At 43.4% G+C, this 17,265-nt stretch overlaps 1 protein-coding gene across 4 annotated transcripts in view; it reads left to right on the plus strand.

Annotated features, from left to right (window-relative positions):
• Positions 1-16,868, plus strand: part of LOC123990831 (RAC-alpha serine/threonine-protein kinase) — a 40,232-nt gene extending 23,364 nt beyond the window's left edge. For 3 of the 4 annotated variants that reach the window (XM_046291717.1, XM_046291716.1, XM_046291718.1), the window contains 12 exons: positions 5,339-5,467; positions 5,696-5,810; positions 8,791-8,917; positions 9,051-9,182; positions 9,285-9,350; positions 9,468-9,536; positions 10,099-10,224; positions 10,313-10,441; positions 10,606-10,820; positions 11,562-11,649; positions 11,930-12,032; positions 12,918-16,868. In XM_046291717.1, coding sequence (XP_046147673.1) covers positions 5,339-5,467; positions 5,696-5,810; positions 8,791-8,917; positions 9,051-9,182; positions 9,285-9,350; positions 9,468-9,536; positions 10,099-10,224; positions 10,313-10,441; positions 10,606-10,820; positions 11,562-11,649; positions 11,930-12,032; positions 12,918-12,997 — 1,379 coding nt within the window. In that variant the 3' untranslated portion in view covers positions 12,998-16,868. The remainder of the gene's footprint in view (positions 1-5,338; positions 5,468-5,695; positions 5,811-8,790; positions 8,918-9,050; positions 9,183-9,284; positions 9,351-9,467; positions 9,537-10,098; positions 10,225-10,312; positions 10,442-10,605; positions 10,821-11,561; positions 11,650-11,929; positions 12,033-12,917) is intronic. The other variant, XM_046291719.1, reaches the window with a different exon arrangement.
• Positions 16,869-17,265: the final 397 nt, after the last annotated feature.

A 17,265-nucleotide genomic window follows, 5' to 3' on the forward strand; every position in this document is an offset into this window, starting at 1 on the left:
CCTGCACCATTGGGCCCCATCTAGAGAAACCAGCTCCACCCTGCACCATTGGACCCCATCCAGAAAAGCTAGCACCACCCTGCACCATCGGGCCCCATCAAGAGAATCCAGCTCCACCCTGCACCATCCGGCCACGGGCAGAGAATCCAGCTCCATTCTGCACCATCGGGCACCATCCAGAGTGGCCAACACCACCCTGCACCATCGGGCTGCGGGCAGAGAATCCAGCTCCATCCAGCACCATCGGGTCCCATCCAGAGCGGCCAACACCACCCTGCACCATCGGGCCGCGGGCAGAGAATCCAGCTCCATTCTGCACCATCGGGCACCATCCAGAGTGGCCAACACCACCCTGCACCATCGGGCTGCGGGCAGAGAATCCAGCTCCACTCAGCACCATTGGGCCCAATCCAGAGTGGCCAACACCACCCTGCACCGTCAGGCCGCGGGCAGAGAATCCAGCTCCACCCTGCACCATTGGGCCCCTTCCAGATTGGACAGCACCCCCCCGCATCCCACTACCCCCATGCTTACAGGACAACACCCCAATCAGAAGCGACCAGCAGTCCAGAAGTGGAACGAAGAATAGAGCACCGTGCTGCAGCTGTAATGACTTCTTCCCTCTCCTTGTTCAGGCGGCGTTCGGCGGTCGAAGTTACCGGCCTTCTAGCCGCCGCCGATCCACTTTTCATTTTCCATTTGTTTTGTCTTTGTTTTACACACCTGACTTCAATCCCACTATTACTTGTTCATTATTTAACCCTCTGTTCCCCCATGGGTTTTTGTTTGTTTTTTGTTTTTGATTGTATTTTCATTCTGTCATGGTCTACGTGTATTTGACATTTTGAGTAAAAGTACTTTGATTACTCATATCTGCTGTCCTGTGCCTGACTCTCTACACCAGCTACACATGGGACCCATTCCAGTAGCCGAGCTAAACCAGGCATCTGCTTAACATAATCTCCTCAAAAATCGATGAATTCCTTTAGTTAATTATCATAAATAGAATTATTAGAACTCCAACCTATTTATCATTGAGTTCAGTTTTATATTAGCTACCCCAGAAAGGATTAAAGTTAGCTCATATAAATATGTGTAGCCTCATGAGATGAATAATTTGCTAATCTAAGATCAAATGTATATATTAGCCTTTTCTGAGGCTGACAGCACCTTTGATACAACAGTAGAAATACAAGGATATAACATATACTGAATGAAAATATAAATACAACATACAATAATTTCAAAGATTTTACAGGGTTACAGTTCATATAAGGAAATCAGTCAAATTAAATAAATTCATTAGGCCATAATCTATGGATTTCACATGATTGGGAATACAAATATGCATCTGTTGGTCACAGATACTTTAGAGAAGAAGAAAAGTAGGGGCTTGTATCAGAAAACCAGTCAGTATCTGGTGTGACCACCATTTGCCTCATGCAGCGTGACACATCTCCTTCACATAGAGTTGATCAGGCTGTTGATTGTGGCCTGTGCAATGTTTTTAGATATTGGCGGGAACTGGAACACGCTGTCGATCCAGAGCATCGCAAACATCCTCAATGTGTGACATGTCTGGTGAGTATGCGGGCCATGGAAGAACTGGGACATTTTCAGCTTCCATGAATTGTGTACAGATCCTTGCGACATGGGGCCATGCATTATCATGCTGAAACTTGAGGTGATGGTGGTGGATGAATGGGCCTCAGGATCTCATCATGATATCTCTGTGCGGATTCAAATGGCCATCGATAAAATGCAATTGTGTTGGTTGTCCTTAGCTTATGCCTGCCCATGCCATAACCCCACCGCCACCATGGGGCACTCTGTTCACAACGTTTCCATCAGCAAACCGCTCGCCCACACGACGCCATCTGCCCGAAAAAGTTGAAACCCGGAATTCATCCGTGAAGATCACACTTCACCGTGCCAGTGGAGGTGAGCATTTGCCTCACTGAAGTCAGTTAAGAAACCGAACTGCAGTCAGGTCAAGACCCTGGTGAGTGCAATGTGCACGCAGGTGAGCTTCCATGAGACCGTTTCTGACAGTTTGTGCAGAAATTCTTCAGTTGTGCCAAATTCTCTAAAACGTTGGAGGCTGCTTATGGTAGAGAAATTCACTTTCAATTATCTGGCAGCAGCACTGCTGGACATTCCTGCAGTCAGCATGTCAATTGCACACTCCCTCAACTTGAGACATCTCTGGCATTGTGTTGTGTGACAAAACTGTACATTTTATAGTGGCCTTTTTTGTTTTGGATCATTGTCTTGTTGGAAGACAAATCTCTGTCCCAGTCTCAGGTCTTTTGCAGACTCCATCAGGTTTTATTCCAGAATGGTCCTGTATTTGGCTCCATCCGTCTTCCCATCAATTTTAACGATCTTCCCTGTCCCTGCTGAGGAAAAGCAGGCCCAAACCATGATGCTGCCACCACCATGTTTGACAGTGGGGATGGTGTGTTCAGGGTGATGAGCTGTGTTGCTTTTACGCCAAACATAACGTTTTGCATTGTTGCCAAAAAGTTCAATTTTGGTTTCATCTGACCAGAGCACCTTCTTCCACATGTTTGGTGTGTCTCCCAGGTGGCTTGTGGCAAACTTTACACAACACTTTTTATGGATATCTTTAAGAAATGGCTTTCTTCTTGCCACTCTTCCATAAAGGCCAGATTTGTGCAATATACGACTGATTGTTGTCCTATGGACAGAGTCTCCCACCTCAGCTGTAGATCTCTGCAGTTCATCCAGAGTGATCATGGGCCTCTTGGCTGCATCTCTGATCAGTCTTCTCCTTGTATGAGCTGAAAGTTTAGAGGGACGGCCAGGTCTTGGTAGATTTGCAGTGGTCTGATACTCCTTCCATTTCAATATTATCGCTTCCACAGTGCTCCTTGGGATGTTTAAAGCTTGGGAAATATTTTTGTATCCAAATCCGGCTTTAAACTTCTTCACAACAGTATCTCGGACCTGCCTGGTGTGTTCCTTGTTCTTCATGATGCTCTCTGCGCTTTTAACGGACCTCTGAGACTATCACAGTGCAGGTGCATTTATACAGAGACTTGATTACACACAGGTGGATTGTATTTATCATAATTAGTCATTTAGGTCAACATTGGATCATTCAGAGATCCTCACTGATCTTCTGGAGAGTTTTCTGCACTGAAAGTAATGGGGCTGAATAATTTTGCATGCCCAATTTTTCAGTTTTTGATTTGTTAAAAAAGTTTGAAATATCCAATAAATGTCGTTCCACGTGATTGTGTACCACTTGTTGTTGATTCTTCACAAAAAAATACAGTTTTATATCTTTATGTTTGAAGCCTGAAATGTGGCAAAAGGTCGCAAAGTTCAAGGGGGCCGAATACTTTCGCAAGGCACTGTATGTACAGTGTTGGGTCATTGTCCTGTTGGAAGGTGAACCTTCACACCAGTCTGAGAGCAGGTTTTCATCAACAATCTCTGTACTTTGCTCTGTTCATCTTTGCCTCGATCCTGACTAGTCTCCCAGTCCCTGCCACTGAAACACATCCCCACAGTCCGATGCTACCTCCACCATGCATAACTGTAGGGATGGTGCCATGTTTCCTCCAGATGTGACACTTGGCAGTCAGGCCAAATAGTTCAATCTTGGTTTCATCAGACCAGAGAATCTTGTTTCTCGTGGTCTGAGAGTCTTTAGGTGCCTTTTGGCAAACTCCAAGCATGCTGTCATGTGCCTTTTTACTGAGGAGTGGCTTCCGTCTGGCCACTCTACCATAAAAACCTGATTGGTGGAGTGCTGCAGAGGCGGTTGTCCTTCTGGAAGGTTCTCCCATCTCCACAGAGGAACTCTATATATAAAAAATGTAATATTTATAGGATTATAAATGATGCAGACAATTACATTGATGATCTAATACATGCTTGATAGTCTTTCATGGTTGAGAAATTGACTGACTACTATTTTTTAAGAAGTAATTGTGTGTTGAAAATGCCTAATCACATGCATAATCTATTTGCATACACTTCAAACAGACATACAGTACCTACCCCACCAGACATGTCACTATGGCTTTCTTCACTGTACCCGTTCTTGTCTATTACTGTTCTGTACTTTGTCATGTATTTGTACGTTTTGTGGATCCCAGGATGAGTAGTTGCTGCGTAGTAGCTAATGAGGATCCCAATAAACTGAACCTCCTGCCTGCCTGGGTAGCTCTCCATCATTTGTGCATTATTAGTGTGCATCTCAATTTTCTACTGCGTCTTCCTCGACTTCCCTCCTTTACCCCAACTGCACCGATCTGGCATTAGGGTGGAGGTGTATGGATGGATTGCTTTCACCTGTCCAGTTCTGTCACTAGAAATCACTGTCCTTAGAGTATCTATTTAGCAGCACACTGCACAGTACATTATCATAGGCTCACCCACTTAACACATGCACCTTCAAACATGTTTTCAGGGTTATGTGCTGTTTGTAAAGAAATGGGTTGGAGATGAGTGGCATTGGTGTGTGAGTCTAGACAGGCACCATGCAACAACACTTAATAGACAGAGATGGATTGACTTTATAAGTTAACAGCTTGTTCATTAGCTCATTCTTTGCCCCGGGAGCATCCTGTGCACCTGCAGCTGTTGGCTATGTGAAAACACCATCCGGTCCATGCCACATGCATGCACACACGAAAACGTGCACAGGCTCGGTAGCATGCACACACTCCGCTGCTTTATTCATTAGGCATGCCATTGCAGTGTGTGCGTGTGAAAATAAAACTATTTTCCGAGGATTCTGATCTCATCGCACCTCCTTTGAGCGGTTAACAAATGAGTCAGCAGCAGCAGCACTGACATTAGATCTGATTGGGGTTTGTTCTTTTCTAACTGTGGTGTTTACCCATGCTGTTAGTGTGTCACTTCCTGTTTTCTAGAATCTGGTTGTTGATTACCAGAAGTACCTCTAGCCACAGTTATAAAAATAAAAAAACTGGGTGAGACCCCGTGTTTACTAGCTACCTGTCTTAAAGCTACAGTACAGGTTGGCAACACACACCATAATGTGTAAAGAGGAGATAAACAAGCAATAATACAAATACATAAAAAGCAGAAGGAAAAGGCCAAATGAGAGAAGTTCCGTTTTCTCTGAAACCACCAGGAGAAAGGCCTCAGTTTGCGGTCAACCAGACTGTGAGAGAATCTGTCTTTCTCACACACTTGTCTAAGGTGCTATCATTACTAGCTCACCCTAGGGTCCGCAATAGCGCTGTGTTGTTAATGCTCTTCTAGGATTGCACTTTCCAAGGATGACAGAGTATATGCACTCGCTCACTCTCTGTGTCTCTCTCTTTTGCTCTCTCAGGAGAGTACATAAAGACTTGGAGACCCAGGTATTTCTTGCTGAAGAGCGACGGTACGTTCATTGGCTACAAGGAGCGACCGCAAGACATCGACCAACTGGAGACGCCACTCAATAACTTCTCAGTAGCACGTAAGGCAACCCTATGACACTCTCTGCCCTAACCACAACATTTGACAAAATAATTGTGCAGTGTTTCTCAACTCTGGTCCTCGAGTTCCTCCGAGGTTCCACATTTTTGTTCTAGCCTTGCACTACACTCTGTGCATCCCTGATGTTTCACTTGACTGCATGACATATCTCTCGCTCGCTCGCTCCCTGTCTTTCTCTCCCTCCCTCTTTCTTCTTCCTTATGACCAGCAGAATGTCAGCTGATGAAAACAGAGCGCCCTAAGCCCAACACATTCATCATCCGCTGCCTGCAGTGGACCACTGTCATAGAGCGCACCTTCCACGTGGATAGCCCCGAGGAGAGGTAGGTTACACACGTGCTTCCTCGACTTCCCTCCTTTACCCCAACTGCACCGATCTGGCATCAGGGTGGAGGTGTATGGATGTATGGTGGGTGGGTCAGGGGTGTGTCCGAAGTACTTTAGCTATTTTCAGAACCAGAATTATGGGCACAGTAGCTGACGGTGTCGCGAAAGGGCTGGGTTTTGATTGATAAGTAACTTGGGGTGTGTCTAGGCTTGATCCCTGGCTGGCCAACCAGAATGTGCTCCATGGCTAAATATGTGGTTGCTTCAAGTTGTGTATGTAAAGGATTTTACATATTGTGTTTTCACAACTCCAATTCGAGTGTTAGTCTGTTGTAGCCTAGTTTGTTAAATAGCCTACAGAAAAAAAGAAAAAAAATGTAGGCCTATCCCATATTTTCTAAATATGTTGAGCATAAGAAATTGCACGGCTTCAAAATGGATTCACACTGAAATAGGCCTACAGTAAAATGCATTATGTCTGAGCCATGGACATGCCAAACATATTAAATTCATTATTGATGAGACCTAAAAAGACAGTGAATAATTCTAATAAAACATTTTTAACAAAAAACAACAACTTGTTTTAAAAAGGCTGTCTAAATACAGTTACAGGCACAATCATTCTTCCACATGGGCATATGATATTAGGCCTAAGACGACGTAGACTATGGAGGGTTTTACACACATCCAAACTTTTCATAGGAGCTGGAAGAAGATAAACTGTAAGGAGAAAGTGGGAATGTCCACTCACTGTAATACTGCTCCCAAATAGTGAAGACCTCAAAACTATGAATTAACATGTATGGAATCATGTAGTAACCAAAAAAGTGTCAAAGAATATCAAAATATATTTTATATTTGAGGTTCTTCGAAGTAGCCACCCTTTTCCTTGATGACAGCTTTGCACACTCTTGGCATTCTCTCAACCAGCTTCATGAGGTAGTCACCTGGAATGCATTTCAATTAACAGGTGTGCCTTGTGAAAAGTTAATTTGTGGAATTTATTTCTTTAATACCTTTGAGCCAATCAGTTGTGTTGTGATAAGGTAGGGTTGGTATACAGAAGATAGCCCTATTTGGTAAAAGACCAAGTCCATATTAGGCAAGAACAGCTTGAATAAGCAAAGTAAAATGACAGTCCATCATTACTTTAAGACTTGAAGGTCAGTCAATGCTGAACATTTCAAGAACTTTGAAAGTTTCTTCAAGTGCAGTTGCAAAAACCATTGAGCGCTCTGATGAAACTGGCTCTCATGAGGACCGCCACAGGAAACAAAGACCCAGAGTTACCTCTGCTGAGGATAGGTTCATTAGAGTTACCAGCCTCAGAAATTGCAGTCCAAATAAATGCTTCACAGAGTTCAAGTAACAGACACATCTCAACATCAGCTGTTCAGAGGAGACTGTGAATCAGGCCTTCACGGTCGAATTGTTGCAAAGAAACCACTACTAAAGGACACCAATAATAAGAAGAGACTTGCTTGGGCCAAGAAACATGAGCAATAGACACTAAACAGGTGGAAATCTGTCCTTTGGTCTGATGAGTCCAAATTTGAGATTTTTGCTTCCAACTGCCGTGTATTTGTGAGACGCAGAGTAGGTGAACAGATGATCTCTGCATGTGTGGTTCCCATTTGTGATGACATGGAGCAGTTGGTTGTGATGGTGTGGGTGTGCTTTGCGGGTGACACTGTCTGTGATTTATTTAGAATTCAAGGCAAACTTAACCAGCATGGCTACCACAGCATTCTGCAGCGAAATGTCATCCCATCTAGTTTGAGCTTAGTGGGACTATCATTTATTTTTCAAAATGACAATGACCCAACACACCTTCAGGATATGTAAAGGCTTTTTGACCAAGGAGTGATGGAGTGCTGCATCAGATGACCTGGCCTCCACAATCACCTGACCTCAACCAAATTGAGATGGTTTGGAATGAGATGGACAACAGAGGGAATGAAAAGCAGCGAACAAGTGCTCAGGATATGTGGAAACTCCTTCAAGACTGTTGGAAAAGCATTCTTCATGAAGCTGGTTGAGAGAATGCCAAGAGTGTGCAAAGCTGTCATCAAATCGAAGGGTGGCTACTTTGAAGAATCTCAAATATATTTTGACTTGTTTAACACTTTTTTTGGTTACTACATGATTCCATATGTGTTATTTCATAGTTTTGAGGTCTTCGCTAATATTCTACAATGTAGAAAATGGTAAAAAAATTAGTTAAAAGCCTTGAATGAGTAGGCTTGTCCAAACTTTTGACATGTAATGTGTATATATAGCTATAGCCTATCATTGCCGTTGATATGCTTTGCCACGTGAAAGGTAAACAAATGGGCAAATATAGCCTACAAGCGGATTAAGCACCACGGACAGCGATCAGATCTCCCACAATTTGACAGTTTGGTCCGGCAGAGGAAAATGGAAGATTTTTTTCAATAACTTGATGTTCCTAAACAGGCTTCCTACAGTTACAGACACCTTTCATGCGCATCACACATAATGAGTCCAAACTTTTCACAGAAGCTGAAAAAAAAGAATGTCCAGAATAAATATAAAAGGGGAAGTTCTGTGACTGTTTTGCTGCTCTGATATTTGAATAAAACATTAGTAATGTACACTAATGTAAGGCTACTGTTTGTGCCTCCGCTGGCAAAATGCCAGTAACCAATTGAGTTAGTGCTAAGACCAGATTTTGGTTGGCCTTAAATATCTCTAGTTTCACTGACTGAATTTTAATTTTATTTTTTTTGCTTACCAAAATTGGCTTATTATTTCCACCCCTCCCACCTCAGCGCAAGCGAGTTGATGTGAGGCCAGGTTTGGTAATTTACCTGTCTAAGGCGGGGGAAATGAAAGTGCGTCCGTTTTTACTTGACGAAATTGCAAACTAATGTTCATTTGACACTTGCGCTTCCTTAGCACCAGCCGAAAATAGAGCCCGTAGAGTCATCCCCCTCTGGTTCCTTCCATCCTTAGGGAGCAGTGGACGAAGGCCATCCAGGAGGTGGCTGATGGGTTGCAGAAACAGGAGGAGGAGAGGATGGACTCCTCGCCAGACCCCATGGACATGGAGATGTACCTCACCAAACCAAAACTTAAAGTGGTGCGTACACCCAACCCTAGCCCTAACCCTTTCTACTTAGCATTTTGTGTTACTTTAATACAAGACAAATACCAGCAGCAGGGTTTTAGATATGGTCAAATAAAGTTAATCCAACTCTGTTCTCAACTCCTAGACTATGCCCGACTTTGAATACCTCAAGCTCTTGGGAAAAGGCACTTTTGGGAAGGTTATCCTGGTGAAGGAAAAAGCCACAGGAAAATACTACGCTATGAAAATCCTCAAGAAAGAAGTGATTGTGGCGAAAGTGAGTAGACGAGTGTATGCGTGTGTCTTTGTCTCAGTTTGTGTCTGCACATACTGGTATTTCCTTTACTTGGATCATGCTCATCTCCTTACTATTTTCTAGGATGAAGTAGCTCACACGCTCACTGAAAACAGAGTACTGCAGAACTCCAAACACCCCTTCTTAACGGTGAGAGACCATTCCATTGGTGTGCATCAGCAAATGTGTTCCCTCTGTTTACTGTTTTCCTAATATAAATGGGTAGCATTGTGTTTCTTAAATGTTTTCCTTCTCCTTACCATTAAGGGTCTGAAGTACTCCTTCCAGACGCCTGACCGCTTGTGTTTCGTCATGGAGTATGCCAATGGAGGAGAGGTGAGTACTGTGTTGCATTTTACCGGGGGTATAGGTCTTATCAGTGAGGTGAAATACTCTGGACCTTGCAGATTAACTGTAATAAATAGAACAGACATGGTTCCTTAATCTACATGTAAGATAATTGATGGGAGTGAACTTAATACCGGTAAGGGTGAGGGGAAATAGGTTGGATTTATGTGACCCTAAATGTATGCAATTGGGTGCGTTCTGGTGGCAGGGAAGTCAGGCGCAGGAGAATGAAATTGGTATAAACAGAGTTATTTAATAAATGCTAACAAACTCCGAAAACCAACATACAAAATAAAAAAAAGTGGGTAAAAACCCGCCGCACCATAACATACCTGGCACCAATACATACAACGAACAAGGACGGGGGGGAAACAGAGGGAAAGTGAGTGTGAAAACAAGACAAAACAAATGAAACATGAAAAATGGATCGGTGATGACTTGAAGGCCGGTGACGTCGACCGCCGAACATCGCCCAAACAAGGAGAGGAACCGACTTCGGGCAGAAGTCGTGACAATGTAATTGACACAATCGCCATCTCCTTCCACCTAGCTGTTCTTTCACCTATCACGAGACCGTGTGTTCTCCGAGGAGAGGGCCCGGTTCTACGGAGCGGAGATCGTGTCGGCGCTGGACTACCTCCACTCGGAGAAGAACGTGGTTTACCGGGACCTGAAGGTAAGTTAAGGAGTCGGAAAACGTTTCGCAATGGACAATAAAAATATGTGTTCTTATTGGAACCTCCCTAACTCTCTCTCTACTGTAGCTGGAAAACCTGATGCTGGACAAAGACGGCCACATCAAGATCACAGACTTTGGCCTGTGTAAGGAGGGCATCAAGGACGGGGCCACCATGAAGACCTTCTGTGGAACGCCAGAGTACCTGGCCCCCGAGGTAAACACCTACCCATCAACCCGGTTCTTCCACTGATAGAAAGCTATCATCAGTGAATCAGAACCACTAACATAGAAGTTAAGGGTTTGAAAGCCCTTCCAGAGGATCTACTAGCCACCTGTACATGACACTCATGTTCTACCTCCCCCTTTCCTAATACACAGGTGCTGGAGGACAATGACTACGGTCGTGCTGTGGACTGGTGGGGTCTGGGTGTGGTCATGTATGAGATGATGTGCGGTCGGCTGCCCTTCTACAACCAGGACCATGAGAAGCTGTTTGAGCTGATCCTGATGGAGGAGATCCGCTTCCCTAGAACCCTGGGGCCCGAGGGAAAGTCCCTGCTCTCTGGCCTGCTCAAGAAGGACCCCAAGCAGAGGTAAGACAGGGGTGTGTGTGAAGTATGTTTCTGCATGTGTATGTGGTGGCGTTACATACCCAAGCAAGAAAACCAAAAATGGTGCTAAACAGAAGGGGAACTAACAAAGAGTCACTGACCAACAACCAAAACGAAACGGGGGGTTTAGGAGCAATAACAACTGGAACCTAAAAGACGTCCACTAAATTTGCCCAAGAAGAGGCAAAAAGAACATCTTACACCAAACTTAAAGATAGGAAGCAAACAAAAAAGGTGGAGCAAAATTAGATCAGGGAAATCAGACAAATTCATGTTTTTCTAGAAATCAAATAAGGAGAGCCAAATAAAGGTGTTGACCCTCCACATCTCTCAAGACAACTGGAGCGCTGGGCCAGACACTCTTAAATAGCACCTGAGCCAGCACAGATGAAACGCCTTCCCACTAACGAGATGGCAACCAGCACAGTTGTAACACTGACTAAGGTAACACCAATCGGAGCGCCCTACGTGCTAACGACCAATACGTGCTAAAGCTGTCCTCCACTCTGTATAGCACTTTGTGACATCGGCTGATGTGAAAAGGGCTTTATAAATACATTTGATTGATTGAAAGTACAACCTCAAAACACCTTGCTTGTAACAATGGTCATTCAATAAATGAAGTGCTATGGCAGCCTGAAAACGAATGGCTCTTAACTATAGGTAAAGTAGTGCAAGGCACTGAGTCAGTGTGTGTGTCTGTGTGTGCGTGTGTGTCTTTAGGTTAGGTGGAGGGCCTGATGACGCCAAGGAGATAATGCAGCACAAGTTCTTCGCTGGGATCGAGTGGCAAGACGTGTATGAGAAGAAGGTATCCTTAGCTTTCTATGTGTTCTCATCGCAGGAGGTCGGTGCTACCTTAACTGGGGAGGACGAGCTCGAGGCAATGGCTGGAGAGGAAGAAATTAAATGGTATCAAATACATCAAACACAGGGTTTCCTTGTGTTTGATGCCATTCGCTCCGTTCCAGCCTTTATTATGATCTGTCCTCCCCTCAGCAGCCTCCACTAGTTCTCATTGTTCTCATGGTTATGACAAGTGTTATGACATCTAGGTACCCACTATCATGACTCCTTCCTTTTCTTCTCAGCTGGTTCCGCCCTTCAAGCCCCAGGTCACCTCGGAAACAGACACCCGCTATTTTGATGTGGAGTTCACCGGGCAGACCATCACCATCACGCCTCCAGGACAAAGTACCCTCCCTCCCTTTATATATGTTGTATGTTAAGCATATGGGGCAGCAGGTAGCCTAGTGATTAGAGTGTTGGGCCATTAACCGAAAGGTTGCTGGATCGAATCCCTGAGCTGACAAGGTCGTTCTACCCCTGAACAAGGTTGTAAAAACCCATTGTTCCCCGGTAGGCGGTCATTGTAAATAAGAATTTGTTCTTAACTGACTCGCCTAGTTAAATAAAGGTAAAATAAAAATCCACTCATGGAAACACAACATCGCTATCAGCGAAGATGATTGGAGAGATGGACTATCCTGCTAGAATACAGTCACTGCTTTGCCTGTCCCGTTCTTCTCATCCGCCTCTCTGCTTGTTTCGCCTGCCCGCTTCTCGCTTTAGAGGCACTAATTCATCCAATTTCAGCAAACTCTGTACACCATTCCACAAGCAAGGTGCAAAATAGCTAAAGGCAGATTTATCTAACTCTGTTGAGCTCAAAGGGATCTCCAGAGTTAGCCTGAGATGGTGTCTGATATCTGGTATTTCTGTAACAGAGAAGTGGGGTACGTACGGTGGTAGTTTATGCAAAAAGGCTGTATAAACAAAAAACGTGCAATGCATCGATCTACAAGACTTCAAAGAGGATCAGCCTATTTTCTGATACTGAGTACAGTAATTTGTGCCCCTGCGGGCCATATGTTTGACACCCCTGCTTTAAAGAGTTTATGCATTTATAGCACAATGACTACCCCTAGTGGGCTTAGTAGCTTTCATACTACTAGTTAAACCACAATTTGCCTTAATTGCTTTGTTGTTGAGTTGTATTATTTTGGAACATGAATGTCAGTTTTGAATTAATTTTGCTTTAACTCTCTTTCTCAAACTTGCCCTCCTTTTCCTTCCCAGATGACAGCATGGAGTCTTTCGACAGCGACAGGAGACCCCACTTCCCCCAGTTCTCCTACTCTGCCAGTGGAACAGCCTGAACCTAAACCGAAGCCTAGACCCCCTACCCTTTCCTCACCCTTTTATAGACCATACTGCTCTCACCTTAATGCCCCAATCTCTGAACAGACCTCATCCTCATAGGCCATCTATGACCTCACTCATGTTTATCTTCTTTTTTGTCTGTTTGTTCTGTAATTGTTGGGGCACATCTCAATTGTCTAGTGTGGCTTCTTAGCCTGTTCTCCTCTTCAGATGAGTCCAGGGGAGGAGAGGAGATGAGGAGTGGAAGGCCACTTTCGACTATTGAGTCTCCCTTGTTGTCACCAGTGTTTCAAATACTGTACTTGTGTTTCTTAGAGGGGAGGAGTCGGTTGCCTGCCAATAGGAAAACACTTGGGCTCGAGGTCAAAAGTCACTAAGATACAGTGGTGACCGGCCAACCTAATACTTCATGGCAACATGATTTCCTGTCAATGATACATATGCAGCTAGCCTCAAAAGAGAAGCACAGTTATAAACAATCTTTGAAAATGAGCTTTTTAAACGGTACACTATCTATTTCTACAAATTATTAGCTTTATATTTTGATGGAGCAAAGGAAGCATCATAGCGTGATCTTTTGAAATAGTCCTCCTTCTTCCCATCTTCTACTAGCCACCACTGCCATTGTGCTCTCAAAGACTCACAGATATTCAGAGGTTTGTGAGAGGTAACACTAAAGCTCCACACCTGGGTTGTGTTCAGTAGGGCACCACAAAGCAAAACGTTTTGAAATAGAAAATGAAAATACGTGTTCTTATTAAACAAGTTCCCGTAGCACAGGGATGGGCAACTTTGGTGAGGGTGGGGGCCACAAAAAAACGGGACATATCACGAGGGGCCGCAGTGGCTCGCGGGTCTGCTTACCCAAATCCATACCCACACATGCAGTCAGTCCGGCCCTGGCCTTTTGAGGGGCCCTAAGTTAGAATTGCAATTCTACACATTTTGCCTATGGGAGGAGAGAGAATCTTTCAGTTTTACAGCTAATTTGCTACTATTCTACACATTTTGCCATAGGGTGGAGAGAAATGTTTTTAATATGCAGTTTTGCAGTTTTTAATATATCTGAGTGAGAGTGACTAATAAAATCAATGGGGGCCCCCGGCCGTTAGATTGACCATAATTACTACAAGTTTAGATAGCTGGTTAGACTAACTACCAATCTATAATATTTTAGCTGACATGGGCTAATTGAGGGACTGTCAGTGACTGATATAACAAGAGAAACTGCTTATGCACAACCTAATTTCAAAATTGCACCTTGTGTATTCTACTATTATTACTCTAAACAGTCAGATACTTTGTTTTTGGAAAGCTGCCCATCCCTGCCGTAGCACCTCCTGTTTGCTTTCTCCTATTTTGTGACTTCTGAACATGACCCTGCTGTCTCTCACCTCTCAGATGTTGATCCTCCCAAACGCACACACCTTCTAGTAGCAGTGAGGACTAGAGTACTGAAATGGAGTCTATAGAATGATCTGTTATTCTACTTTTCTTCAGTGTTACTGGCCTCCCTCGCCTTCTGGCCTAAGCTTTCCTTAGTTAGAGTGACTACAGTACAGTGAAAGTTTGGTGAATGGGATCACACCATCTGTGAATTGGCGTGGCGCAGTGACATTCACAAAACGGTGTGTGGATTATAAAGGACATTTTTGTGGGGTGTTGGTATATCTGGCTACTTTTATGATTTGGGAAATAGATTGTTTTCATGCGAATAGCAATCTTGGTATTCCGGTACAACTCAGCGGGCAAAAGTTGCTGCTGCAACCACAGTAGGGAGATTAGTATTTTCCCTGATACACATTAGGTTGTATGGTGAAATGACTGGATGTACGTACTTATTTTGTTAGAAAGGCCACTATATCCATTTACCCATTAAACAAATGGGCTCTGTTGAAATCATGTGTAAGGAACCCTTTTATTGGTTTATATTTCTCTATCAAAGCTATAGACATATACAACTTCAAAGTACATTGAGATGAGATAGCTAATAAAAGTCACTTTTTATATCTAGCAGAGAACCATGCTCGTAGACCTGTTAGCTGCTAGCTACATGTTGATAATAGAAATCAACTTTAAAAAACAAACGTGTTTTTCTACCAGCATGCCATTGAATGCTGACACATGCATGGCTTTAACAACGGAAGAGTCTGAAGCTCGCCTGTAAAGATTTTAAAACAATTTACCAACCAAGCAGTTGCTCCACAACTATCTGGTCTTGAGAGCACAGGTCACAGTCCGAACAATGTATAACAAAACTCTTACCAGCCATGTTCCAGTACATATTCTGAAGACCCTTAGCTTGGTGGACAGTTTCTGTATACTGTGGGAAGACTACCTGGTCTAAGTAAATGTAATTGTGCAATAACATAGGGCTGTGATATGAGAGGAAAGAAGGAGCAAACATATTTGTGACTGGAATCCTTGTGAGGGTAGATTGGATAGGGGGCTGGGCAAAGCTGATACAAAATGGATGGTTTGAAATGAATGTCTTTCTTTTAGCTAGAACTGTGACCAAAGTCTTGTTTAGTTTGTGTGAGATTTACAACCTCGCCCTGACCCTTAACCTTACCGGAGTCGCACTGACTGACAACTGGGGGATATGATCATCTGAAAGGCATGCTCATGTACTGATACGAACCTTTGGAATTGAGTGTACAAAATGAATGGTGTGAATGTTCTGTTCTACCAACAAATTGACCTTCTCTTTGCTGTTAGATTGTCAACAGGTAGCCTATTATTTGTTTGTACGTTTAATTGTTCTATTATTTTGCGACCCTTTCCAGTTATTGGGTGTTTTCTCCCCAATGCTTTTAGCAACACCTCACTGAGGTCACTGTTACAGTACTCAACCCTTTTAGACAGACAGCTACTGTACATAGACAGTTACTGGTGCAGCGAAATACACCAAGGCTGTGACTATCCACCATCAAGGAAGGATGACTATGTATTTGTGTGTGTGTGTACACAAGTGATTGTGCGGACAGGTCTGTGAGGCCAACAATTCAATGCATTTGTATCAGTGATTTGTCACAAACTCACCGGCTATGTATGGTATGTTAGTCAAGGAAAACAAATGAGAATCTTAACTTTTTACATATTAAATCACAAATATTTGAGACGTAAATACCTCAATGGTCTTAATTGAATCCAAGTGAGGGTATCCACATTTTGCTAATGGTAATTTACGTTGTGTCCAGATGCCCTAGATTCTAGTTTTGTTAAGTGTTAAGGCCTTATTTAATTTGAAGTTAGTTGAAACCCCTCTGAATATAAATTATTTATTTAGGAAAATGTTCAAAATGTTCACTGAACAATACAATTAATAATTAATGTTATAGAAATGATCAATGAATGTAAAACATATATTTAATTTTGTTGACCCATTCCAGTTTTGTATATTTACTTATTTTTTTACTTCCTTATTTTGAAATCCTTGACCTAATTGTTGCTTATCGACCGGTCCTTCCCTGGTGATTCACCATGTAAGTTGGGGGGGTAAGAAAATGTTAAAGAATTTATATTTAAGTTATTTCATTCCCTTTGATGCCCCCTTTGTAGATGAGAAACTGAACAATTGAATGCACCAGCTTTTGTGAACAAAGAACCAGTGTAGGCTGCTGAAGGGAGGACGGCTCATAATGGCTGAAACGGCGCTAATGGAATGGCATCAAACACATGTAAACCATGTGTTTGCTGTATTTGATACCATTCCACTGATTCCGCTCCAGCCATTACCACAAACCATCCTCCCCAATTAAGGTGCCACCAACCTCCTGTGCAAAGAATGTTTTCCTTTGCTGTGTGGGCATACATGTGGCATTATTTTTCATTGGGATTCAGAAATAAAGACTTTTTGGACAAATATTATGATTTTGATTTGTTCAATTCACTCAAGCTCCCCACTTGTATAAAGAGTATATCAAGTAGCCTACAAATATTGTCCAGCACATAATTTGTTGGCTCATCCTCTGGATCTCTGTATTGGGCTGACAATAGCGGCCCAGAGCCAAGTGCAGAATCCCCAGGCCAGCCCAGGATAGGGAGCAGAGGTCTAGGGAGACAAACACAGGGTTTTCGGGGTCCAGCTGTGAGCCTAGTTCTGGAGCTCCATGTGGAGGGAGCAACACATCCAATTGCTGAATTCTCAATTGGCCCCTAGCCCTTATCCTAAAAAAAACAATCCTAGATTTGAAGGACATTTTGCATTACATTTGGGATGTTATTTCTTCAGCTTGTTCCACAAGGACATTCTATTTCAGCA

Source organism: Oncorhynchus gorbuscha, linkage group LG12, assembly GCF_021184085.1.
Source record: "Oncorhynchus gorbuscha isolate QuinsamMale2020 ecotype Even-year linkage group LG12, OgorEven_v1.0, whole genome shotgun sequence".
In the NCBI taxonomy this organism is placed as follows: Eukaryota; Metazoa; Chordata; class Actinopteri; order Salmoniformes; family Salmonidae; genus Oncorhynchus; species Oncorhynchus gorbuscha.